This window comes from Pelophylax lessonae (assembly GCF_965119305.1).
Source record: "Pelophylax lessonae genome assembly, chromosome: 3".
Classification (NCBI taxonomy): Eukaryota; Metazoa; Chordata; class Amphibia; order Anura; family Ranidae; genus Pelophylax; species Pelophylax lessonae.
The window spans coordinates 531,853,448-531,880,342 of record NC_138770.1 but is presented as its reverse complement, the minus strand read 5'-3'; the positions used below and the strand labels follow the sequence as shown (position 1 = coordinate 531,880,342).

General features: G+C 42.3%; 1 protein-coding gene across 1 annotated transcript in view; it reads left to right on the top strand.

Moving 5' to 3' along the window:
- The window catches only part of ERMARD (ER membrane associated RNA degradation), a gene marked incomplete at its 5' end in the record, with an annotated part of 171,103 nt that overhangs the window by 48,404 nt on the left and 95,804 nt on the right, over nucleotides 1-26,895 (top strand). The window contains one exon of the mRNA XM_082251714.1: nucleotides 24,391-24,527. Coding sequence (XP_082107840.1) covers nucleotides 24,391-24,527 — 137 coding nt within the window. The remainder of the gene's footprint in view (nucleotides 1-24,390; nucleotides 24,528-26,895) is intronic.

Genomic DNA, 26,895 nt, shown 5'->3' with positions numbered 1-26,895 from the left:
CTGTAAAAAACGATACCAAGATGATGCCTAAATCTGCAGGCATCATCCTGGTATAACCACTCAAAGTCCAGCAACGTACCAGTACATTGCTGGTCCTTGTTTGGCATATAGGTTTTTTTTTTTTTCATGCAGCCTGTGGGCTGAACGGAAAAAAAGAGAACCTATCAGAAATCAGCACAGGAATAATGCGTAGTATTACTCATCATTAACCGCCCAAACAACCACCCACTGAATTTAATGATGGGTATACACGACACTATCCACGTATACCAAAATAGGATTTTAACTGCAGTGCTGAAATCAGAAAATCACCACAGCTGCTATCAGCAAAGGTATCCATATATGCTGAGCGCAAACGCTGTTTGTGTCAGAATATATAAAATCAATGCGTGGTAGCCGACGAGGGACCTGCAAGAGAAACAGGTCACAAAAGAATGAAAAAACAAACAAAGGACATTGAAAAAAAGTATAGTAGGAAGGAGTAGAAGGACATATAAAATGACTGACAAAAACAGTTTTTGGATCTTCATCATTAACCGCCCAAACAACCACCCACTGAATTTAATGATGGGTATACACGGCGCTATCCACGTATACCAAAATAGGATTTTAACTGCAGTGCTGAAATCAGAAAATCACCACAGCTGCTATCAGCAAAGGTATCCATATATGCTGAGCGCAAACGCTGTTTGTGTCAGAATATATAAAATCAATGCGTGGTAGCCGACGAGGGACCTGCAAGAGAAACAGGTCACAAAAGAATGAAAAAACAAACAAAGGACATTGAAAAAAAGTATAGTAGGAAGGAGTAGAAGGACATATAAAATGACTGACAACAACAGTTTTTGGATCTTCATCATTAACCGCCCAAACAACCACCCACTGAATTTAATGATGGGTATACACGGCGCTATCCACGTATACCAAAATAGGATTTTAACTGCAGTGCTGAAATCAGAAAATCACCACAGCTGCTATCAGCAAAGGTATCCATATATGCTGAGCGCAAACGCTGTTTGTGTCAGAATATATAAAATCAATGCGTGGTAGCTGACGAGGGACCTGCAAGAGAAACAGGTCACAAAAGAATGAAAAAACAAACAAAGGACATTGAAAAAAAGTATAGTAGGAAGGAGTAGAAGGACATATAAAATTACTGACACCACAACAGTTTTTGGATCCTTTTATTTTTCTTTCTAACTGTTCCTTTACTTCTTGATTTGGGAGGGACTGCGATCATCTGCGATCTTCTCTTCCAGCTTGGGTCTCTCAAAATGTCGATGGACATCCAACATCCTTCGAGACCCTGTGTTTATGTGCCCTACACTGTGTCGTGCTGTACCCTACGCTAATAATCCACTAGTGTATGGTAGCGCTCGAAACATTCCCCGATGCAGAGACCAGGTTGGTCAGGACATTTGGGACAATAATAACGGGTGTCACGCCTAAATCCGCGCTTGCTACAGACACGACATCTTCTTTGGGGCCATCTTTGGGTAGGGGTACTCGGGAGGACATGTGAAAAATGCCTCTCATGCAGCCGGCTCACTGCATCTGGAAGGGGAAGTTGGGCAGGCATGCCTCCTGGGTACAGGTAGGCAAGGATGATCTCTTCCTGGAATTCCCGGAAAGATCCAGTTCGTCCTGACGCCCTGTATAGGACAAAGGCGTTCAGCATAGCCAATTGGTATAGGTAAACAGACACTTTTTTGTACCAGCGTCTGGCTTTACGGGCAACTAAATACGGCGCCAAAAGCTGGTCGTTAAGGTCCACCCCTCCCATGTTAAGGTTATATTCGTGGACACAGAGGGGTTTCTCCATAACGCCAGTTGCCGTAGGAATTTGGATCGTCGTGTCTGGGTGAAGGGAGGACAGAACATAAACATCCCGTGTATCCTTCCACTTCACCGCAAGTAATTTGTCCGTTTTCAAGCAGGCTCTCGCCCCCCGACTAAGACGGGAATCTACAAGCCGTTGGGGGAAGCCCCGGCGATTAGGTCGCACGGTGCCACATGCGCCAATTTGTAAATCGAGAAGGTGACTAAATAGTGGCACGCTTGTATAAAAGTTGTCCACGTACAAATGGTACCCCTTTCCGGATAAGGGTGACACCAAGTCCCAAACGATCTTACCGCTGCTCCCTATGTAGTCTGGGCAGTTGGGGGGCTCCACACAGCTATCTTTTCCCTCATAGACCCGGAAACTAACTGTATAGCCTGTGGCCCTGTCACACAATTTATACAGTTTGACCCCGTACTTGGCACGCTTGCTGGGGAGGTACTGTTTCATAGCAAGGCGGCCAGTAAATTTAATCAGGGACTCGTCAACGCAGACAACTTGTTCGGGGGTAAACAAGGCTGCAAACCGCTGATAGAAGTGGTCTATGAGGGGCCGAATTTTTGTGGAGCCGATCGTATGCAGGGTCTCCCCGAGGACGACAGAGTTCATTGTCGCTGAAATGCATAAATCGCAGAATTTGCTCGTATCTCGTCCTGGACATAGAGGCAGAGTACATGCGCATATGGTGAACTGGGCTAGTGGACCAATATAGCCGCAATTCACTCTGTTTAGTTATGCCCATGTGAAGGGAAAGGCCCAGAAAGATCTTAAATTCGGAAACCGTTATAGGTTTCCAGCCGAATTGTCTGGCAAGGTGTGAATTTGGGTTGGCGGCGATGAACTGTTGTGCATATAAATTTGATTGATCCACAATAGATCTGTAAAGATCTTCCGTGAAGAACAGCTCAAAAAAGTTCAGGGGCGTAAAACCAGCTGTCTCCACGTGGATTCCAGGTTGGGCGGTGAATGGGGGAAGTACTGGCGCTGTAGTATCAGTGGGTTGCCAATTAGGAAATGCCAGCGCATCAGGGAGGGCACTATGGGCTCTACGGGCCTGTCTTCGAATACGCGGTGGCCGCGGGCCACTACTTGTGCTAGCCACCGCACCAGCTTCAACTGCACTTAGGGGACTCGCCACGTCACCAGGTCTTACTGCAGTGCTGGTTGTACTAGGTCCAGGTTGTACTAGGCCGCTGGCGCTTGCCAGGTCGCCAGAAGGATGAGCGGCACTAGTACCCACACTCTGCTCCATACGAGCACCCTGCGATTCCTGCATCACAACAACTTCAGAATGGGGTCGGGTACGCCTGGGTCTAACAGGGACCCATCTGTCGTCGGAGCTATCTGTCAGGGAGCCGCTGCCGTCATCAGGTTCATATACTGACACTAATTCGGTCATTGTAGCTTCCCCTTCGCTATCAGATGACTCGGTCAGCATATAACTGACAAGCTCTTCATCCCTGTACGAACGTTTGGTCATTTTGGTAACTAAATTTACTCGTACAGTGATGCGACTCACAGGTAATAAAAGCACCTGGTTGTCGAAGATTATTTCAAGCGCTACAAAAAAAACTGCTAATGCTAGCAGGGATCAGGCCTGACTCTGCTAACACAGCGGTTTTGTGTCTTGTGTTTTTTTGCAAGTGACAGTAATCTATTGATTACTACACTTGCCTGGGTGAAAGGGTTAAACGCAGGTGCTGGCCGGAATCAGTACTGATCGTGCAAACACCGCGTTTTGGGAACCCTAAACTATGGGGGCGCTAGTATAGTTCTGATCAGATCAGATATTGATCTGTTCAAACACTATACTAGAAATGGAAGTGTAGGTGCGTGCGTGCGTGCGTGCGTGTGTGGCAATCAAGGGGTTACTTCTAAACTATGCGCTGGGGATCTGGGGGGGGGTGGCGGGGACCCTAAACCTCCTTTGGGAAAGAAACTAGCTAGCTAGCGCAACCTCAAGTCACAATGACACCAATACAAAATACAGTAAAAACAGTATATTATGTGTGTATTAGTGCTAATGTGACAGAGGGTGTAGGGGTTAACGGGATGTGATCAGGGGGGGATCAGGGGTTTAAATCTTTATTGGAAGGGACTGGCGGGTATCCTAAGGATAAAAGGAACGGTGGCAAGCGCTAAACCTGGTCACAAGTCACACTTATACGGGTATATAGAAAATGCTATATACTGTATACAGTGTGCGTTGTGGCAGGGGGTGTAGGGGTGATCAGGAGGGGATCAGGGGATTAAATCTTTATTGGGCGGGTGGCGGGGACCCTAAACCTCCTTGGGACACAAACTTAGTCGCCTGCGCTAATTCTGATCACAATCACACTAATACAAAAATACAAAAACACAGTATATTACGTTTGTATTAGTGCTGATGTGACAGAGGGTGTAGGGGTTAACTAGCGGTGATCAGGGGGGGATCAGGTGGGATCAGGGGCTTAAATCTTTATTAGGGGGGGGTGGCGGGTAATTCAAGTGGAAAAAGGGGGGTCGCAAGCGCTAGACCTGACCACAAATCACACTTATACGGGTATATAGGTATATGCTATATGCTGTATATAGTGTGTGTTGTGTCAGGTGCTGTAGGGGTTAATTGGGGGGGCGATCGGGGGTGAAATGTGCCTATCTAACTGTGTGTGGGTGTGCTTGGTGCAGTACTCACAGTAAGATGTGCTCTCCTCTCACGCTGGATCCAAAAAGACCGTTGTGGGGGGAGGGCACATCTCCTCTAAGCCTGTGTTTACATTTCACAGGCTTAGAGGATGATCTGATTGGGCAGGACCGATCAACAGGTCCAGACCAAAAATGATTGGCCTGGACCTGATGACTGATCGGTTCTGAACCCAATCGAGTCATCATCGGCGGCGGGGACGCGCGGGAGCGCGCACAGGGCCGGCAAATTGTGCTGACGTAGGCCTACGTCAGTTTGCCTGGCCGGGGCTGAGTGCCGACGTAGATCGTCGTGCGCCGGTCGTAAAGTGGTTAAGGAGTGTTCCCTGCGGCGTGAGCTTCTGTCAGAAGCTGGATGGAACACAGAGCAGCTGCAGCTGGGTGCGTGACAGGTTCTGTTACTTTGGGATAGCTGTGCTGTGTGTGATAAGCTGTTACAGCTTGGCAAAAGCTTTGAGTACACTAAAGTAAGTACCTCAAGTTTTCTTGTCTGGAGCAATGTCCTCCCGGGAAAGGAGTAGGGGGGGGGAGGGGGGGGGGACAGCAGAAAGGGGCACAAGTGTGCCGCCGGCAGGATTTGAAGATCCTAGCCATGCATCCTCTGTGTTAACCTCCCCTGAGAGGCCAGAAGCGACTGGCCAATCTGAGCCATTACAGTTGTCAGGCATAGTAGCCACTTCTAGTGCTTCTGTCTCAGCCTGCGTCACCAAGGACGATTTGGCATCAGCTTTAGCTGGCCTTGAGGGAAAAATTGCTGGCATGATTGCTTCTGTGTCACAAGGAGAGAGAAAACGTGATAGATCCCCCTTACCCTAGCCCCCCCACGTTCCCCCTGTTTTAGTTCAGAATTGGGCAGAGGATGTAGAAGTAGTAGCTGTAAATGGCTTAGATGAAGGCCAAACGGAGGATTCCACTGGAATCTCTGGGGAATCAGGGTCTGAGGAGCCATTCTCGGCCTCTCATTCCCAGAGATTATTAATTCTGTCTCTCACTAAAATGGTCCAGTCTGGATTAAATTACCTCACTTAGGGATTTCTGAAGTCTCTTTTTCCTTATTAGGCTCGTTATGCCCTCCTCAAAATTTTCAGGCTTTTCCCTTACATCCGCTTTTAGAGCAGATAGTATATGCTGATTGGGATCATCCTGATAGGATTTTTATTCCTCCCAAAGGGTTTTCTTTGTTGTATCCTATGGAGTAAAATTCACAAGAAAATGGAGTATGCCTACAGTGGATGCTGCTATATCTTCTGTAAACAGAAATTTAACCTGTCCTGTAGATAATGCCCAGGTTTTTAAAAATCCAGCTGATAAGAAAATCTTTACTAAAAGCTTCCTTTGCAATTGCAGGCTCTGCAATACAACCGGCAGTGGTGGCTATATCAGTTTGTCAATCTTTGAAAGACCGTATAAACGGGTGTCCAGGAGTGTCTGCTGAATATTTAGAAGATTTACATCGGGCTTTGTGTTTCACAGTACATGCTCTTAAGGACTCCATACAGCAAATGTCATCGTTTTACTCTTCTGTCAGTTTATATGCACAGAATCCTGTGGCTAAAAAGTTGGTCTGCGGAATTACCGTGTAAAAAATTGCTAGATGGCTTTCCCTTTCATGAGTAGCGCCGATTTGGTAACGATCTTGACAAATATATCCAAAAGATTTTGGGGGGAAGAGTGCACTTCTACCAGTTAAGTGGAGAAGTAAACACTCAGATTCCCAGTACTTCTAATCCCAGGCAGTTTTGATGGCCTCCGCCATCTGAATCTAGAGCCAAGCCTTCAGGTCAAGGGCAGAAGAAACCCTGGGCCCAGAGGCCTACCAAGCCTAGCTCTATATCTACCTTGTGAAGTAACGCCCCCACTCAGTCTGGGGGGGGGGAGGCTGCTACAGTTCTGGGAGGCCTTGGCGGATATCATTCAGGACAACTGGGTATTTCCACAGTCTCACAGGGGTACAAACTAGAATTGTGGGTGTTTCCTCATCCTCGGTTTGTAAAGTCAAACATATCTGCAGATCCTCTAAAAAGAAGAGCCTTCTTTCTGGCTCTGGACCATCTGAGATCTAAAGCAGTGATTACAGAAGTTCCGTACAACGAGAAATTCCGGGGTTTTTACTCAAACGGGTATACGTTGAAAGATCCAGAGATCCCAGGGGTCCTGAGCAGCGCTCGGGGATTCACAGGGGCCACAACAATAGATTTTTCCAAATGACCTGTGGAGCCATATTAAAGTTGCCAGCGGCCCGCGGGCTGGACTTTGGACATGCCTGGTTTATACATTCTTTGACATTATATTTTCAAAACCGCATCAATACATGGATAGTTTAACCAGTTCATTTACAGTGGGGAAAAAACTATTTGATCACCTGCAGATTTTGTAAGTTTGCCCACTTACAAAGAAATGAAGGGTCTATCATTTTTATCATGGGTGTATTTTACCATCTAAAGACCAAGCCTATTTCTGACACTTGTTGCTTACAAGTTAAAATTTGTTTTTTTTTTGCTAGAAAATTCCTAGTTCCTAGAACCCCCGAACATTATTAATATTTTTTGGGCAAAGACTCTGGAGAACAAAATGGCGGTCATTGCAATATTTTATGTCACAGAGTATTTGCGCAGCAGTCTTTTTGGAAAAAATTTACTTCACTGAATTTAAAAAAAACTAAACTTTAAAGTTTTCTTTGATGTGGGAGAACGCTGGGGGGGGGGGGGGGGGCACTTTAAAAAAATATTTTTTTCCCTATTTTATTTTTTTTCTGTCCCTTTTAAAAAAAAAAAAAATCTGATTACTTTTATGTAACCATAGCTTGTGACAGTAATAGGCAGTGGCAGGTACTCTTTATGGAGGGATCTGGGGTCTAAAAAGACCCCAAATCCTCCCTCCTTTGCACTTAAAAATATCCAAAATGCCAAAATCTGCTCTTTTGAATACTGTAATTTTTTTAGCGCCATTGGCAGCCGAGTAAACTGGAAGTGACGTTGCTTCGGGGTTACTACATCGGAGACCCAATTGAAGCTGCATCTGGCTTCGTTTGGGTCTCCCAGTGGAACGGTAGACACAGGTGGAGGAGCGGGAGGCAGCGGGCGGGGGATGTCCCCTCCCGCTCCTTGTGATAACAGCTGAGCGACTTCTGTAGTTATCACTAGAAAGCCAACCGCTGGCTCTAAAAAATAAAAAAACGATACCGGGGTGATGCCTCTAGCTGCTACTATGACCCTAAGAACACCATTCCTACAGTCAAACATGGAGATGGAAACATTATGCTTTGGGGCTGTTTCTCTGCTAAAGTTACAGGTTGACTTTGCTGCATTTGACGGGGCCATGTATTGTAAAATTTTTTGAAAACCTCCTTCCCTCAGCCAGGACACTGAATATGGGTCATGGATGGGTCTTCCAGCATGGCAATGACCTAAAACAATACCGCCAAGGCAACAAAGGAGTGGCTCAAGAAGAAACACATTAAGGCCATGGAGTGGCGTAGCCAGTCTCCAGACCTTAATCCTATGGGAAATTTATGGAGGGAGCTGAAACTTTGAGTTGCCAAGCGACAGCCAAGAAACCTTAAGGATTTAGAGAATATCTGTAAAGAAGAGTAGACCAAAATCCCTCCTGAGATGTGTGCAAACCTGGCAACCAACTACAAGAAACTTCTTACGTCTGTGCCAGCAAGGGTTTCTCCACCAAGTTTTTAGCCATCTTTTGATTGGAGATCACTGAACTCACTGAACTGCAAGTCAATTTATAACATTTGTATCGTGTATTTTTTCTGGATTTTTTGGTTGATGTTCTGTCTCTAGCATTTAAAATACACCTATCTATGATAATAATAAATTATAGACTCTTCATTTCTTTGTAAGTAGGCAAACTTCTGCAGGGTATCAAATAATTATTTTCCCCACTGTATGTACAGTAATATAGTGCAAGCAAACATTAAAGTGCTGTCAGTGTTTGTGCAATAAAGTATAAATACCTCTTTAACCACTTAAGGACCAAGCCCATTTCTGACACATATTGTTTACAAGGTAAAATCAATATTTTTTGCTCGAAAATTACTTGGAACCCCCAAACATTATATATATATATATATATATATATTTTTTTTTTTTTTCGCAAAGACTGGAGAATAAAATGGCAGTCATTGCAATATTTTATGTCACGCGGTATTTGCACAGCGGTCTTTCAAACGCCATTTTCTTGGAAAAATTACATTTCACTGCATTTAAAAAAAAAAAAAATAAACAGTAAAGTTAGCCCATTTTTTTGATATATTGTGAAAGATGATGTCACGCCGATTAAATAGATACCCAACATGTTACGGTTTAAAATTGCGCACACCCGCGGAATGGCAACAAACTACGGTCAATAAAAATCTCCAAAGGCGACGCTTTAAAAATGTTTAACGGTTAGCAGTTTAAAGGAAATGCCCCGTACACACGTGCAGATTATCTGAAGACTTTTGTCTTCAGATTTACCTTTTCTATGTAGTGCAAGGGCCTGCCGGATTGCATACAAATTGAAAGTGTTTAGGTTTGACCTCATATTATATGGTTTTGGTAAGTCTACAGACAAAAGTCTTCAGATAATCTGCACGTGTGTACGGGGCATTAGAGTAGCTTTTTTTTTTTTTTAAAGTATTGCTCTCACTCTGGCGATCGTGGCGATCGTACCCCACATGTAAATAGAAAGGGTAAACCTATGCGCTACTAATGGGTATAAGACGTACAAAAATTTAAAAAATGCAGATATAGAATAAAAGTGGAACACCAAGGATTGAGCAGCAAATTCAGTAGTGTCACCATATACCACAATAATTTCAGAAATAAAGGTAATCAGCGCTCTGATCCTTAAAAGGGATGGACCACCCAATAAATATATAAATATGATGAACTCGAAGAAATGGATATTAAAAGGAGTAAATGATGCGATGTTAAAATCACAATAATTATTCGCAGCGTAGTGTAAAAAATAAGAATGTAAAAGCACTTTTAAAATGGGAGTATAACAAGTCTAGTGCAATCCAATCACAATAAATATCCACAGTGTAGGAAAAACAGTAGTATAATCAATCAGATGATAAAAAGAATGCATGGAAAAACATAATTATTAAAGTGATAAAGTAGTAAATGTAGAAATGGTGATATGATATTGAATAATAATAACTGGAAAATAGGGCTTCAGCTTCTTAGAATAATAAAAAATCAAAATGTGAAGATATAGTGAAAAAAAAGATGAGATAAATGATATATATCCAAAAAGTCTCAATCAATAATCACAATAAAATATGATCGTGTATACAAGTGCCAATCTAAAACGTGAATAAATAAGGTGCTAAGAAGTCCATAATAAATATGATTCAAAGGGTGATTACGGTGAATAAAGTGCTCAAATGTCCCATTTAAAAGATCAAGTGATTAAAAAGGTGAGGTAAAAATTTCGGTGACAGCCAGGTGCATCAGTAGGTGAGCTAACAATCCAGCATTAGGTGTAATGGCCGCTCACCTCCATTTACACTCATATGAGCATTTGGGTACAATCTTTCACTGTATCCGACCTCCTAATCTTCTCCAACCGATGTAATACTTGTATCTCCAAACCTTATGCGGTAATTCAAGATATATATATATATACGAATCTCAGCACTGGTATATCATACACTCCTTTCCTTTTTGGGCGATATCCTCATTAAACCACGGTATGTTAATCACTCATTCCGATTGGGATATAAGAGAGAAACTCTCATAGTGTAGCAATTCAGGGTAAACTTTAATAAAAAATGCAGGTCACTTACAGTTTAACAAGGAATAATGCGTGGAACAAACACAGAGCCGCCGATGCGGTAAACTCCGATACTTCCGATCTCGGCCATAGACCGGAAGTGACGTCAGTACGGCTTATCCCGACACGTTGCGTCACAAATCACGTGACTTCTTCAAGGGGACTTGTATACACTATCATATTTTATTGTGATTGATTGAGACTTTTTGGATATATATATCATTTATCTCATCATTTTTTTCACTATATCTTCACATTTTGATTTTTTATTATTCTAAGAAGCTGAATCACTGCCCTATTTTCCAGTTATTATTATTCAATATCATATCACCATTTCTACATTTACTACTTTATCACTTTAATAATTATGTTTTTCCATGCATTCTTTTTATCATCTGATTGATTATACTACTGTTTTTCCTACACTGTGGATATTTATTGTGATTGGATTGCACTAGCCTTGTTATAGCATTTTAAAAGTGCTTTTACATTCTTATTTTTTACACTACGCTGCGGATAATTATTGTGATTTTAACATCGCATCATTTATTCCTTTTAATATCCATTTCTTCAAGTTCAACATATTTATATATTTATTGGGTGGTCCATCGCTTTTAAGGATGAGAGCGCTTACCCCACATGTGTGGTTTGAACAGCGATTTAATTTGCGGGTGCGACCTCCCTAATCGTTTTCGTGAGCTCACGGCGACGGGGGCAGTTAAAAGTTATGTTTTTTTTCCTGTTTATTTTATTTAATTTTAGCACAGGTTTAAAAAAAAATAAAAATAAAATCTGATAACTTTTATTGCTGTCACAAGCAATGTAAACCTCCCTTGTGAGGACAGGTACTCTATATGGAGGGATCGGGGTCTAAAAGACCCTAGACCCCTCCACTGCACTTCAGTGTATTCAAAATGGCGAAAACTGCATTTTTGAATACAGTCCCTTTTTAAATTTGGCGCCTTTAGCAGCCAAGTTACCCGGACATGACGTCATGGACGCCGCCTCCGGGTTACGCCATTGGAGACCTGATCTAAGCCGAACCCGGCTTTGATTGGGACTCCAACCAGCCGGCGGAAGAGCCGGCTGGTTGCTCTGGTCTCCCGGTGGGACGGAAGACCCAGGCAAAGCCCCAGAAGGGGGGTGTCCCCTCCCGCTCGCTGGGGTAACGATCGAGTGGCTCCCGAGCCGCATCGGTCATTACCGCCTGAAAGCCCACGGCCGGCTCTAAAAAATAGTACAAGGATGATACCTCTAGCTTCAGGCATCACCCCGGTACAGCCACTTATTGCAGCTGATGTAGACCTACGCCGATTTGCGGTAAGTGGTTACCCACTTCCAGACCGCCTGCCGCTTACATACAGCGGCAAGGCGGCCCGGCTGCGCAAAATCACGTACATGTTCCTGATTTCGTGCAGGAGATGTCGGGGGTGCGTGCGCGCCATTGGAGCTACACAATGTTGCCCGGGACCCGCTGATCGTTAGGCAGGATGACAGAATGGCGGTCTGCCCATGTAAACAAGACAGACCGCTTACTGGTACAAACAATAAAAAAATAAAAAAAAAGTCTATAAATCTATCCCTTAGTTTGTAGATGCTATAACCTTTGCGCAAACCAATCAATATACAAATAGAATATTTTTACCAAATATATGTAGCAGAATACATATTGGCCTAAATTGATGAAAAATTTGATTTTAAAATTTTTTTATTGGGTATGTTTTATAGCCGAAAGTAACATTTTTTTTTCTTTTTTGTAAAATTGTAGTTCTTTGTTTATAGCGCAAAAAATAAAAACCGCAGAGGTGATCAAAAACCACCAAAAGAAAGCTCTTATTTGTAGGAAAAAAAAAATGTATTTTACGTCCTCTGACAGTCGCCGCCGATCCATATAAGCCTTCACTATTGGGTAATGGTGCCCTCTGCAGGAGCAAGTTAGGCAGATAGAAATGATGGACACAGCTCCCACCCTTCTTCTGACACTGCTTGTTATAAAACTGAAGTCCTATAGCAGGAAGTGACCCAGAAGACTTCGGGAAGGAGAACATCCACTTCAGATCGCCTAAGGAGACTGGAACGGGAGTGAAAGCAGGTATCTGTCAAAAGCTCAGTTTCAAAAATGGGAGCTGGGAAGGAGGCCTTAAAGCAGAAGTTTTTTACTTTTGTTTGAATCTCCGCTTTAAGGTTCAGGGCGACAGTCCTCTTCAGGCTGCAGATTTAGTCACTTACATGGGAAAAGCATATGGAATAGTGGAGTTTTCTGACTCCATTGGTTGCATACTTTGCTCCAGGTCAATGACAGTGTTTTGCTTGCGTCTATCTAGCAAGGTTACTTTGCAGTATAAACAAGGAAGCTCAGACCTCTGCAGTGAACTTTACTATTTAAAAGCAATCTGTACATACAAAACTATTACAATATTAGGAGCATAATACAAGATTGGCAGACACAGATAAAGATAGAGAATATATATATATATATATATATATCAAGAAAATAGAATTTTTGTAAGAACTTACTGTAAAATAATTTTCTTTGAGTCCTCTGACAGTCGCCGCCCCTGCCCCTCTGTTTTTTTGGATCTGGGGGTTATTGCCTTCCGATACTGCTTGCTACACACTGAGGACCAGTTGTGACTGGATCACGGATAATGGCTGGGGATGGCCTAAGGTGTGTCTAAGTATAGAAAAGTTTTGTATTAACATTTCTATCTGCCTAGCTTACTCCTGCAGAGGTCGCCATTACCCAATAGTGAAGGCTTATATGGATCGGTGGCGACTGTCAGAGGACTCGGAGAAAATAATTTTACGGTAAGTTCTTACAAAAATTATATTTTATTTGGGTACAGCGCCGCACAATTGTCAATTTAAGCAACGCAGTGCCGTATCCCAAAAAATGGCCTGGTCATTAAGGGGGTAAAACCTTCCGGAGCTGAAGTGGTTAAACAGAAGTGACATAAACCTGCAGGTTGATCTAAAACCTGCTGTGCAAAAGTAATAAAGTGCAAAGATCCTTCGCACACTCCCCAGAGGGGGGAGCCGGGTAACGTCCCTCCTGTGTCACAGCCGCACCCAGAAGTTCTATAGTGGAATACACTGCACTTGCTGCACTTTCCTATCTATTCTGTTATTTATTTATATATATATATATATATATATATATATATATATATATATATATATATATATATATATATATATACATATTTATATCTGTGTGTATATATATATATATATATATATATATATATATATATATATATATTTATATCTGTTAACCACTTAAGCCCTGGAAGATTTTACCCCCTTCCTGACCAGACCCCTTTTTTCAACTTGGCACTTCGTGACTTTAACTGACAATTGCGTGGTCATGCAATGCTGTACCCAAACGAAATGTACGTCCTTTTTTTCCCACAAACAGAGCTTTCTTTTAGTGGTATTTGATCACCTCTGTGCCTTTTTTTTTTTTTTTTGCGATATTAATAAAAAAAGAGCGAAAATTTTGCGAAAAAATTTTTTTGGCCAAAATATATTTAGCTACATGTCTTTGACAAAAAAAAATTCAATGAGCGTATTTTTATCGGTTTGCGCAAAAGTTATAGCGTCTACAAACTATGGTGTAAATACTGAAATTTACGCAGCTTTAATTTCTGACTGCCTATCTCATTTCATGAAGTGCTAAAATGGCAGGGCAGTACAACCCCCCCCCCCCCCCCCAAACTACCACTTTTTGCAAAGTAGACATCCTAAGGAATGTTCTAAGAGGCATGTTGAGCTCATTGAATATTTCATTTTTTGTCACAGGTGTTTGAAAAATGACTAAAAAAAAAAAAAATTTTTTTTTTTTTACACAAAGTTGTCATTGAAATGATATATTGCTCACACATGCCATGGGTATATTATGTGTAATTACACCCCAAAATATATTCTGCTGCTTCTCCTGAGTACAGGGATACCTCATAAGTGAGACTTTTTGGGAGCCTAGCAGTGTACAGGAGCCCGAAAACAAATCACCACCATCAGAATTTCAAAGGGCGTACATTTTTCATTGCATTTTCTCACTACCTATAACGGTTTAGGAGGCCCTGAAATGTCAAGATACCACAAAACCCCCCCAAATGACTCAATTTTGGAAAGTAGACACCCCAAGCTGTTTGCTGAGAGGCATGGTGAGTCCATGGAATAATTTTTTTTATATATTTCCTGACCATATATTTTATATTTTGCCACAAGTTTTGGGAAAATTAAAACATTTTTTTTTTTATTTTTATTTTTTTACACAACGTTGTCACTAAAAGATACATTTCTCACACATGACATGGGTATATGTGGAATGACACCCCAAAATACATTCTGCCGCTTCTCCTGAGTATGGGGATGCCCCATGTGTGAGACTTTTTGGGAGCCTAGCTGTGTACAGGCCCCCCAAAAATCAATCACCATCTTTAGGTTTTCTAATGGCGTAAATTTTTGATTTTACTCCTCACTACCCATCACAGTTTCGGAGGCCCTGAAAACCCCCCCAAATGACCCCATTTTGGAAAGTAGACACCCCAAGCAATTTGCTGAGAGGCATGGTGAGTCCATGGAGTATTTTATATTTTGCCACAAGTTTCGGGAAAATTACATTTTTTTTTTTTTAACACAAAGTTTTCACTAAATGATAAATTGCTCACACATGCCATGGGTATATGTGGAATGACACCCCAAAATACATTCTACTGCTTCCCCTGAGTACAGGGATACCCCAGGTGTGAGACTTTTTGGGAGCCTAGCTGTGTACAGGACCGCGAAAACCAATCAACACTCTCAGGTTTTCTAATGGCGTAAATTGTGCATGTCACCTCTGCACTACCTGTCACAGTTTCGGAGGCCCTAAAATGCCAAGATAGCACAAAACTCCCCCAAATGACCCCATTTTGGAAAGTAGACACCCCAAGCTATTTGCTGAGAGGCATGGTGAGTCCATGGAATATTTTATATTTTGCCATAAGTTCCGGGAAATATACAGTGGGTACGGAAAGTATTCAGACCCCCTTAAATTTTTCACTCTTTGTTATATTGCAGCCATTTGCTAAAATCATTTAAGTTCATTCTTCTTCCTCATGAATGTACACATAGCACCCCATACTGACAGAAAAACACAGAATTGTTGACATTGTTGCAGATTTATTAAAAAAGAAAAACTGAAATATCACATGGTCCTAAGTATTCAGACCCTTTGCTGTGACACTCATATATTTAACTCAGGTGCTTTCCATTTCTTCTGATCATCCTTGAGATGGTTCTACACCTTCATTTGAGTCCAGCTGTGTTTGATTATACTGATTGGACTTGATTAGGAAAGCCACACACCTGTCTATACAAGACCTTCCAGATCACAATGCATGTCAGAGCAAATGAGAATCATGAGGTCAAAGGAACTGCCTGAAGAGCTCAGAGACAGAATTGTGGCAAGGCACAGATCTGGTAGTCCATACGAGCACCCTGCGATTCCTGCATTTCAACAACTCCAGAATGGGGTCGGGTACGCCTGGGTCTAACAGCGAACCATCTGTCGTCGGAGCTATCTGTCAGGGAGCCGCTGCTGTCATCCGGTTTGTATACTGACACTAATTCTGCCAGTGTAGCTTCCCCATCGCTATCATCTGACACGGCCAGTTTATTATAAGCCTCTTCACCACTGTACCAATGTTTGGTCATTTTGGTAACTAAATTTACCGGTACAGTAGTGTTGACTCTCAGGTAATAAAAGCACCTGGTTGTCAAGGACTATTTCAAGCGCTACCAAAAAAAAACTGCTAATGCTAGCAGGGATCAGGCCTGACTCTGCTAACACATCGGTTTTGTGTGTTGTGTTTTTTTGTAAATGACAGTAATCTATTGATTACTACACTTGCCTGGGTGGGGTGGGCTGAGCAGAGGGGTTAAACGCAGGCGATGGCAGGAATCAGTGCTGACCGTGCAAACAGCGTTTTGGGAACCCTAAACAATGGGGACGCTAGTATAGTTCTGATCAGATCAGATATTGAACTGTTCAAACACTATACTAGTAATGGAAGTGTATGTGCGTGTGCGCGCGCGTGTGTGTGTGTGTGTGTGTGTGTGTATGGTAATCAAGGGGTTATTTCTAACTATGCGCCGGGGATCTGCGCTTTTTTAGACTGACACTAACACTAGCTAATGTCATCTGTGTCACTAATAATAGTGATCAGAAAAAAAAACTGTACACTATAAAAGTGACACTGTGACAGGACAATAAAGGGGTTAATTGGGGGTTATCAGGGGGGATCAGGGGGTTAAATCTTTATTGGGGGGGCCCTAAACCTCCTTGGGACAGAAACTAAGTCGCTAGCGCTAATTCAAGTCACAAACACACTAATACAAAATACAGAAAAACAGTATATTACGTTTGTATTAGGATGTAATGTGACAGGGGGGGAAGGGGTTACCTGGGGGTGATCAGGGGGGATCAGGGGGTTAAATCTTTATTGGGAGGGGGTGGTGGGTAGGGGGTTAAATCTTTATTGGGAGGGGGTGGTGGGTATTTTAAGTGATAAAGGGAGGGCCGCAAGCGCTACACCTGGTCACAAATCACACTTATACGGAAAATACTATATACTGTATACAATGTGTGTTGTGACAGGGGGTGTAGGGGGGATCAGGGGGTTAAATCTTTATTGGGGGGTGGCGGGGACCCTAAACCTCCTTTGGGACAGAAACTAAGTCGCTAGCGCTAAGTCAAGTCACAATCGCACTAATACAAAATACAAAAACAGTATATTACGTTTGTATTAGTGTTGAATATGACAGGGGGAAGGGGTTAACTGGGGGGGGCGATCGGGGGTTAAATGTGCCTATCTAAGTGTACAAGTGTGTGCTTGATGCAGTACTTACAGTTAGATGTGCTCTCCTCTCGAGATGAATCCAAAAAGGATCATGGGAGAGGAGGGCACATCTTTTCTGAGCCTGTGTTTACATTTCACAGGCTCAGCATGGATTCTTATTGGGCAGGACCGATCTACAGGTCCAGGCCAAAAATCATTGGCCTGGACCTGATGACTGATCAGTTCTGAACCCAATCAAGCCATCGGTGTCGGCGGGGGCGCGGGAGCGCGCACAGGACCGGCGGGAAGTAGCGACGTAGTACTACGTCACTTTGCCTGACCGCCGCAGTAAATAGTCGTGCGGCGGTGGGCAAGTGGTTAAAAGTGAACAAAAAATAGCCACTGTACTACCAGTTTGGAAAGTGTTTTGTAGATGCAATATGATGAGCCAACCAAATTAAATACAGTAAATGTGTGAATGATATTTAGCAGATTGCTGCAATACCTAATGTGTTCCCACAGTGAAATAGGCAAATAGTATAAGTAAAGTTGCACAGCCTATAAACAAAGTGTCATATAATAGCCATATTCTCAGTAGTTACATGAATTCAATATTAAATGAGAAATATATACAAAACATCAAATATAGTTAATAGTGTCCATGAAACCCCAAGATTTGTGTTCACTAGTCATGTATTCATGTACTATTTATGTATTGATGCTGTTTTGAAAATATATTGTGAAAAAATGTATAACCTTTATTCACACATAGAAACTATTAACCATGACTGGACACTATTTATGAGTTTATTTTAAATCTATATTTATTTTTATTTTTTAATCAAAGCACTACATTTATACACATTTTCTTTTTCACACTTATGTGTGGAGACATATGTAACAGATGTGAGCAGCTGCTTATATTGAAATCAAATTTCACCTATTTTAAGTGGTAGCACATAGGATTTCTCACGCAAACTGAGCTCTAGCTGTACCATTGCGTACTTTGGGCACTGCACTACTTGTTTTGTGGAAAAATCCGATCCTCTGAGTGGGGAAGTTGGAGGATCACAAGCAAAGAATCGCTGTGTTTATCAGAATTACATCTATACACTCAATACTTTTCTGTTATAAAGTCATTGCATGGACTGAGTGATGTTTCAATTTTGGGTGGAGTTAAATAGATTTTGGGACACTTAAGTTAACGATTGTGAAGATTTCTATAAACCTGGAAGACATACCAGAATCAAACTTATGTATAAATTTAATACCACTATAATCTTTTTCACAATTTACATTTTTTAATTATCCACTGTACTTGTTTATTTTGTTTATATATTATATATTACAATTTATAAAAATACAAATGTGGCGCTAATCTGGTAGCTAAAATCAAAGAAATGTCCTTGATATGCGTGGATGAAAAAGCAACAGTTCAAATTCTTTCTCGTGCATCAACAAAAAAGGCTTCACAAAGAAGGGAAGAAATGTGAAGATCCTCAGCATGGGAAACCACCACCAGGCACCCGCACACACTAATCCTTACCAGATCGCATTGACCCTCATCACAAAGGTCAAAAAACGCCCATGGTACAAGCACTGGAAAGCCGGGATCATTCACTCCTCCACCTATGAAATCTTCCACCAAACGGACAGTCCTTAGGTCCTTACAGGGTCCCCATGTGAGGAAACAAAATACCAACACATAGTGTACACTGCTATAAAGTTTATTGCTCCCCAAGGATAATAAGTACACTTACAGGATAGCCGCACTTAGAGAGCGTTGCTTTATCCACCTCCGAACGGTCGGGTGCTCGCGCATCCCACCAAAAATATGGCCGCCGTGTCTCTTCCTGGTGTGGCGTGCGTCGCCACAGGCTCCACCCGACGCGTTTCGTCAGAGTTGACGTCGTCTAGGGGTGTGGTCCTGCGGCGTCAGCGCCATATATATAGGATCGAGACGGGCGGAAGTTGTTCAATCCACCAACAACCGGAAATGGCCTGCTTGCGCTCCACCACCCGGATGTGGGAATTTTAAGAACGGAACATAGAGGCATAATACCCCCAACATTCCAATCACCACATGACATGGGATTGAATCGCGCAAAAAAGAAGAAAAAAGGCTTTTACTTATTAGACTTCAATGGCGTTATTTCTCACCATTTAAAAGTAAACACGCCAATTAGTCGGAGAACACAGCGCCATCTGGTGGTCGCAATTCAGACCACAGGAGGGGGAAAAAACAGCAATCTCTTCACATTGCGGAAGAAACCAAAATATAACAACAACATTAAAATACATCAAATTAAAACAGTTGAAAAAACTGGAAGAACTAAAAAATGAGGATATTTCTTAAATCTACCCAAAATAGGTCACAGCACAATATCCACAAACTGGGGAACATAGTAATGGGACCATATCAGGAATTGTTGATAAACGCATTCAGATCCCATTCTATGTTCAGACCCAATGGGGTATAGGACTTAAGCCTATATATCCAGCTGGTTTCTAACTTGGATACCCCCCGGGTCATATTACTACCTCTCCAGTTTTTGGTGAATCTGTCTATCCCAAGGAAGATGGTTCCCTTTGGATCCCTTTGATGGCACTGATCATAGTGTCTCGAGACACTATGTTTCGGGAACCCCTTGACTATGTTGGCCACATGCTCCTTGAGTCTAACATGGAGCTCCCTTATGGTGCGGCCAACATAGTCAAGCCCGCAAGGGCACCTCAACAAGTAAACTACATATCTCGTAGTACAAGATATAAAAGGCTTGATCTTAAAGTCTTGGCCTGTAGAACTGGAGGTGAATGAACAAATTCGTCTACTTCTATTGTGGTTCAACTGACAGATGGCACATTTTCTGCAGGGGAAAAAACCACCCATAGTTTGAAAGAAGGACATGACCCTAGGGGGATCCCTAACATTAGGAGCCACCTGGAGTTTCAATGGTGGAACCCCTCTGAAGACCACCTGGGGCTGATCAGGAAGGAGGGGGCCCAATACTCCATCACTTTTCAGAACGTGCCAATGTCGCCGTATAATCTTTTTAACAGAAAAATGTTGTGTGGAGTAGGATGACAGAAATGCAAAACCAAAAGAATCATTTTTCTCCCTCTTCTTAGGTTGTAGCAAGTCATCTCTTTCTCTCGCATCAGCCTTCGCTATGGCCTCGTCCAAAAGCTGCTCCCCATAACCTTTTTCAAGGAACCTCTCCTTCAGGATGGAGGCCTCTCTGAGAAAATCACTCCTCAGTGAGCAATTACGCTTAAGGCGCAGGAACTGACTGACAGGAACGGATTCTAACCACGCAGCATGATGGCAGCTGCTGGTGTCAATGAATCCGTTCCTGTCAGTTGCCTTGAAAAATGTAGATGTCAGAATATGGCCCTCTCGCACCATTATCTTCAGATCTAGGAAGTGGATCTCAGAGGTGCTGGATTCATACTGCAATTGAATGCCTCTATCATTCTGATTGAGAGTAACCATAAATTCTTGTAGGGAATCAGGAGAGCCATCCCACAGGAGGAGGATGTCATCGATGTACCTACGCCAGAGCACAAGCTCCGGCCTAGGTACACCTGTGACAACATCCTCCTCCCATTTGGCCATAAAGAGGTTGGCCATGCTGGGAGCAAATTTAGCCCCCATGGCCACACCTCTATTTTGGAGATAAAAATCCCCCTTGAACCAAAAATAATTATGGCTCATGGCAAAACTCAGAAGGGAAATCAGATAGTCCTTTTGAAAACCCAGAGGGATATCCTGTCCTAAATAATAGGAAACAGCTTCGAGGCCTTGGTTATGTGAAATAATTGTATATAGGGACGATACGTCCGCTGTCACCAGGATATATCCCTCTTTCCATTGAATCCCCTTCAATTCGTTCATAACATGCATAGAATCACGCAAGTAGGAAGGCATTCTCGACACCAAGGGCAGCAGGAAATAATCAATATATTTGCCCACCCGGGAGGTAACGGAATCAATACCGCTAATAATAGGCCTCCCGGGTGGGCAAACAGGATCCTTGTGCACCTTGGGTAGAAAATAAATAACCGGAATTCTGGGGGTTTTGGGTACCAAAAAATCTTTCTCTTTTTTGGTAAGAAGTTTTCTGTCGAATCCCTCTACCACTAACTCTTCCAATAGCCGTTTATAGTTTCTAGTGGGGTCTCCCTTCAGAGGGATATAGGTCTCACGATCCGATAAGAGCCGCATCATTTCCTGATCGTAGGCCTCTGTATCTAGGATCACTATACCCCCTCCCTTGTCAGCGGGTCTGACCACGATGTCTTTACGCTCCTTTAAGGTCTTAAGGCCTCTACTGAAAGCAGGATCAGTCCCGCATTTTTTAATTTGCAGCTGATCCAAATCTTTCGCCACAAGGTCTCTAAACACCGTTAGCGAGGGTGCCAAGGGTCCAGGGGGATTAAAAGTAGAAGCGTTAGAAAACTGAGTACTCCTTACTCCCATAACGTATTCCTGTTTGGGCGGAGCGGGATCATTCGCAAAATGTCTCTTAATACTCAATTTCCTAATATATTTTTGAAGATCGATAAAAGTATCGAATCTGTCAATTGGTCTGGGAGGGGCAAACTTCAACCCCCGATTCAACACATGTCTTTCATCGGAGGAGATGGTGGCTGAACTCAGATTGAAGAGTCCATCATCTTTTAAAGCCGCCTTTTTTTTTAATTGAAGCCTCCTCCCCCCTCTTGACCCCCTTTTGGCTTTTTTTGTCTTTTGTTTTTTGGTGTGGCCCCCTGAAAAAAACGTTGCTGGGATCCCTGATTATACTGATCAGAGGGGTATCCATTCCCCTGGGTATTCTGCCCAAAATAGGGGAAGGGGGTTAATTGACCATTTTGTTGGGAACTTGTCATCTGGTTGTTAGGCCGTGACTGAGCTCTCTCCCTTTCATAGGGGTGATTGGTTATATACCTTTGCGGTTCAGGGGGGTTATAAGTCAGAGGAGTAAACCTGTTAGAAACAGGCAAAGCATTAATTTGTGCCATCGCCTGAGATGGACGTCCTCTTCCTCTCCCTCTCCCACGTCCTCTACCTCGTCCCCGACCATTCAAATGGGCAGGTTGAGGATGGGGCGTAAAGGTTCGCATAGTATTTGAGGCTCCAGGTATTGGGGTGTCTGGGGTCTCCACCGGGGTAACCTCCATAGGTGCCAAGGAATCCTCCTTAGCCTGTTCCCTTTGTTTGGTCACCTGCCACTTGAACACATTCCCTGATTGATAATCACCAAGATCCCTATTAAATTTCTTCTTTTTTTTATTTCTCTGTTCACTTTCCTCTTTTTCTAAATGTTTTTTCAGTGCTTCCGATTTAGTTTTATACTCGTCCTTCTCCTTAAAGGCCACCAACTTTTCTTTAATTAAATTAATGTCCTCATCCAATTTTTTCAGCTTTTGTCTTTTGTTAGACAACATAAAATTCAGCAAGCTGATCCCAGCATTGTTGAAAAATAAAAGCCAATCGTTGGTATCAGTACAATCACTCTGTGGAAATACCTCCCACCTCCAAAGGGAACCATCTTCCTTGGGATAGACAGATTCACCAAAAACTGGAGAGGTAGTAATATGACCCGGGGGGTATCCAAGTTAGAAACCAGCTGGATATATAGGCTTAAGTCCTATACCCCATTGGGTCTGAACATAGAATGGGATCTGAATGCGTTTATCAACAATTCCTGATATGGTCCCATTACTATGTTCCCCAGTTTGTGGATATTGTGCTGTGACCTATTTTGGGTAGATTTAAGAAATATCCTCATTTTTTAGTTCTTCCAGTTTTTTCAACTGTTTTAATTTGATGTATTTTAATGTTGTTGTTATATTTTGGTTTCTTCCGCAATGTGAAGAGATTGCTGTTTTTTCCCCCTCCTGTGGTCTGAATTGCGACCACCAGATGGCGCTGTGTTCTCCGACTAATTGGCGTGTTTACTTTTAAATGGTGAGAAATAACGCCATTGAAGTCTAATAAGTAAAAGCCTTTTTCTTTTTTGCGCGATTCAATCCCATGTCATGTGGTGATTGGAATGTTGGGGGTATTATGCCTCTATGTTCCGTTCTTAAAATTCCCACATCCGGGTGGTGGAGCGCAAGCAGGCCATTTCCGGTTGTTGGTGGATTGAACAACTTCCGCCCGTCTCGATCCTATATATATGGCGCTTACGCCGCAGGACCACACCCCTAGACGACGTCAACTCTGACGAAACGCGTCGGGTGGAGCCTGTGGCGACGCACGCCACACCAGGAAGAAACACGGCGGCCATATTTTTGGTGGGATGCGCGAGCACCCGACCGTTCGGAGGTGGATAAAGCAACGCTCTCTAAGTGCGGCTATCCTGTAAGTGTACTTATTATCCTTGGGGAGCAATAAACTTTATAGCAGTGTACACTATGTGTTGGTATTTTGTTTCCTCACATGGGGACCCTGTAAGGACCTAAGGACTGTCCGTTTGGTGGAAGATTTCATAGGAGGAGGAGTGAATGATCCCGGCTTTCCAGTGCTTGTACCATGGGCGTTTTTTGACCTTTGTGATGAGGGTCAATGCGATCTGGTAAGGATTAGTGTGTGCGGGTGCCTGGTGGTGGTTTCCCATGCTGAGGATCTTCACATTTCTTCCCTTCTTTGTGAAGCCTTTTTTGTTGATGCACGAGAAAGAATTTGAACTGTTGCTTTTTCATCCACGCATATCAAGGACATTTCTTTGATTTTAGCTACCAGATTAGCGCCACATTTGTATTTTTATCATTATTGATCTTTCTGTTCCAAAGATTTGTGTTGGCTGCTTTTCGCATATTTATTTTTATCACATTTTAGCGCAGCAATTACATGTTTTATATTACAATTTATGTTCGTAAAAGTTGATGAGTTTTGACTTTGCACATTGCGAATTTTCACATTTTTACTAGGTAGGTTTATTTTAAGTTATGCTGCACTGATTTTTTCTATGTAGTATATTCTTATCTTCAAGTATGTTAGAGAATTGATGGTGGGGACACAGTACGTTATTAGATCAAGGATATTCGAATTGGAGTGCAGAAACATATTTTTAACAATTTGCATCAAAAGATTGAGTAAAAAGTTTGTATTGTAAGTGTTTTGACATGTACTTTGCCACAGTTTAGCTTTAGGTATCTGCACATTATTAAAGGAAGTAAAATTTTATTTCTAACCTTGCACTATATTCATTTTTTGTTTTGTCCTGCTATGATTTATTTTATATTCAAAAACACTCCTTTGTTCAGGTATTGTTCTGTGCTCCTGCTGTTTACTGGAGGCCTGGGACAGATCCTGCAGGCTCACCACTGTAACTGTGGAACGTTACTTGTCCATCGCCCTTACTTTGTTTTTTACAGTTCACAGGAATTACAAGTTTTTCCAGGTATGTTGTCAGAGGCACACCCTTTACTTAATGATCCTACTAGTTTTCAGACTTCTGGTCCTAGGTTGATAACACTCCCTAAGGAAAAGCAGAATTGTCATCCTAAAATGTACACACCCTGTGTATTTTAAAGTAGAACTGCACTGCATCTGAGCGCACAAGCAAAAAATACTATTTAATTAATTGTATTATTCAAAGCAAAATCACCCATCCATCCATGTCTCCATGCTTTATTTTGAGAAATCACTTTGAAAAATCTCCCCCTCAGATTTTTAGCAGTGGCCATATTGAGTATGGGGAAATGATTCATATAGCATTTACTTCCTGGAATCCATCTGCCCTTAGCTCAGGCATGCATGCAGGAGGGTGTGCTTAGCCAAGAAAACCCCTCCTCCCCTCCTGAAGACCCCCTAGGATGTATGATATCATTTGCCTAGGCCTGAAAACAAGAAAGTAACTGAAGATATGTATAGGGGGGTGTTTGTTGAAAAGGTTGAACAGTGTACCAACATCCCTGTCAAACTATTCAAGAAAGGACAGGTCTGTGCAGGATCCGGGTGAAGGGTCCAGCACCAAAGCCGTGCTTTCAAATAATGAAGAGGGGAGGAGAAAAATAGAGAGAGAAAAAGAAGGGAGGGAGGAGGAGAAGGGCAAAAAAGGAAGGGGAGAAAAAAAGGGGGGAAGCAAAGGGGGGAGAGAAAGAAGAGAAAAAGAGGAAAAAAGGGAAGGGGACAGGAAGAAAACACAATAGAGGAATAAAGGTAGAAAAAACAGGGTGGGTAAGAAAAGGGAGCTGAGGAAGAAGGGGAGAAAAGGGAGAGGGTGAAGAAAAAGAAATGAGGGCTGATGGGATTTTTACGGTACTATAATTAAAGATGAATAAACATCATATATAAAAATGTATAAATTTATTCTTTAGATTAAAAACGTGACAAAAATAGAACAACACATGGACAAAAAATGAAAAAACATGTATAAAGCTACATGCAGATGCCGGGGTTGACGCCGTCTGATACAACACACGACGCTCCTTAGTGAGCCATCGGGGGAAAGGAAAAATAGGGGGAATCACCTCTTAGTAAGTTACCTTTTCCTGCTGTCTACTTGACAGATGTACCAACGCTGATGTCCCTCGAATTGTAGGGTGTTGAGACACCTCTTTGGGTTGGAGAGGCCATACTTGTAGCTTACCCCAGCGCACATATACTACCAGTGTATGTTGTTCAGTATTGAGAAAAAAATGCTCTACAGACCAGTCAACAGCCTCTAGGCAACTTTTGAGCAGCCAGTACGTTATATTCAGGATTTCTAAGGCAAATTTATCTACTTTAAAATCAATATACCCCTGAAGAAGCGGACACTTGAATACCGCGAAACATGTCGGGTCATTACCCGGTGCTTTTGGTGTAAATCACCGGTTTATATATATTGTCATTGCCTATTTGAACACATCTGTATACTCCTGATATACTGCTTTATACATGTTTTTTCACTTTTTGTCCATGTGTTGTTCTATTTTTGTCACGTTTTTAATCTAAAGAATAAATTTATACATTTTTATATATGATGTTTATTCATCTTTAATTATAGTACCGTAAAAATCCCATCAGCCCTCATTTCTTTTTCTTCACCCTCTCCCTTTTCTCCCCTTCTTCCTCAGCTCCCTTTTCTTACCCACCCTGTTTTTTCTACCTTTATTCCTCTATTGTGTTTTCTTCCTGTCCCCTTCCCTTTTTTCCTCTTTTTCTCTTCTTTCTCTCCCCCCTTTGCTTCCCCCCTTTTTTTCTCCCCTTCCTTTTTTGCCCTTCTCCTCCTCCCTCCCTTCTTTTTCTCTCTCTATTTTTCTCCTCCCCTCTTCATTATTTGAAAGCACGGCTTTGGTGCTGGACCCTTCACCCGGATCCTGCACAGACCTGTCCTTTCTTGAATAACTGAAGATATGTAAAAAAAAAAAATTTTAAAACCTGTAAATAGAATATACTATTTAATAATGCTAGCAGCATAAGGATTAAAAATAGTTAATGTTGATTGAGAGGTTGAAGGTTTAAGCCGTAAACGGTAGCGTTTCTGCGTTGTAGCACTACGGCCCTCAGCTCAAATATCGGACAGGACGCTACATACATGGAGTTTGCATGTTTTCCCTGTACATGTGTGGGTTTACTCCAGGTAAACCAGTTGCATTGCCACACTCCAAAGACATGCTGGTAGGTTAATTGGCTCATGTCTAATTAGCCATAGTGTGTGTATGTGTGCGCATGTGAAATAGGAATCTTGGGTTGTAAGCTCGTTGAGGACATGGAATGACCAGAATGTACAGCATGTACAGACCCAAATCCAAAAAAGTTGGGACACTGTACAAATTGTTAGT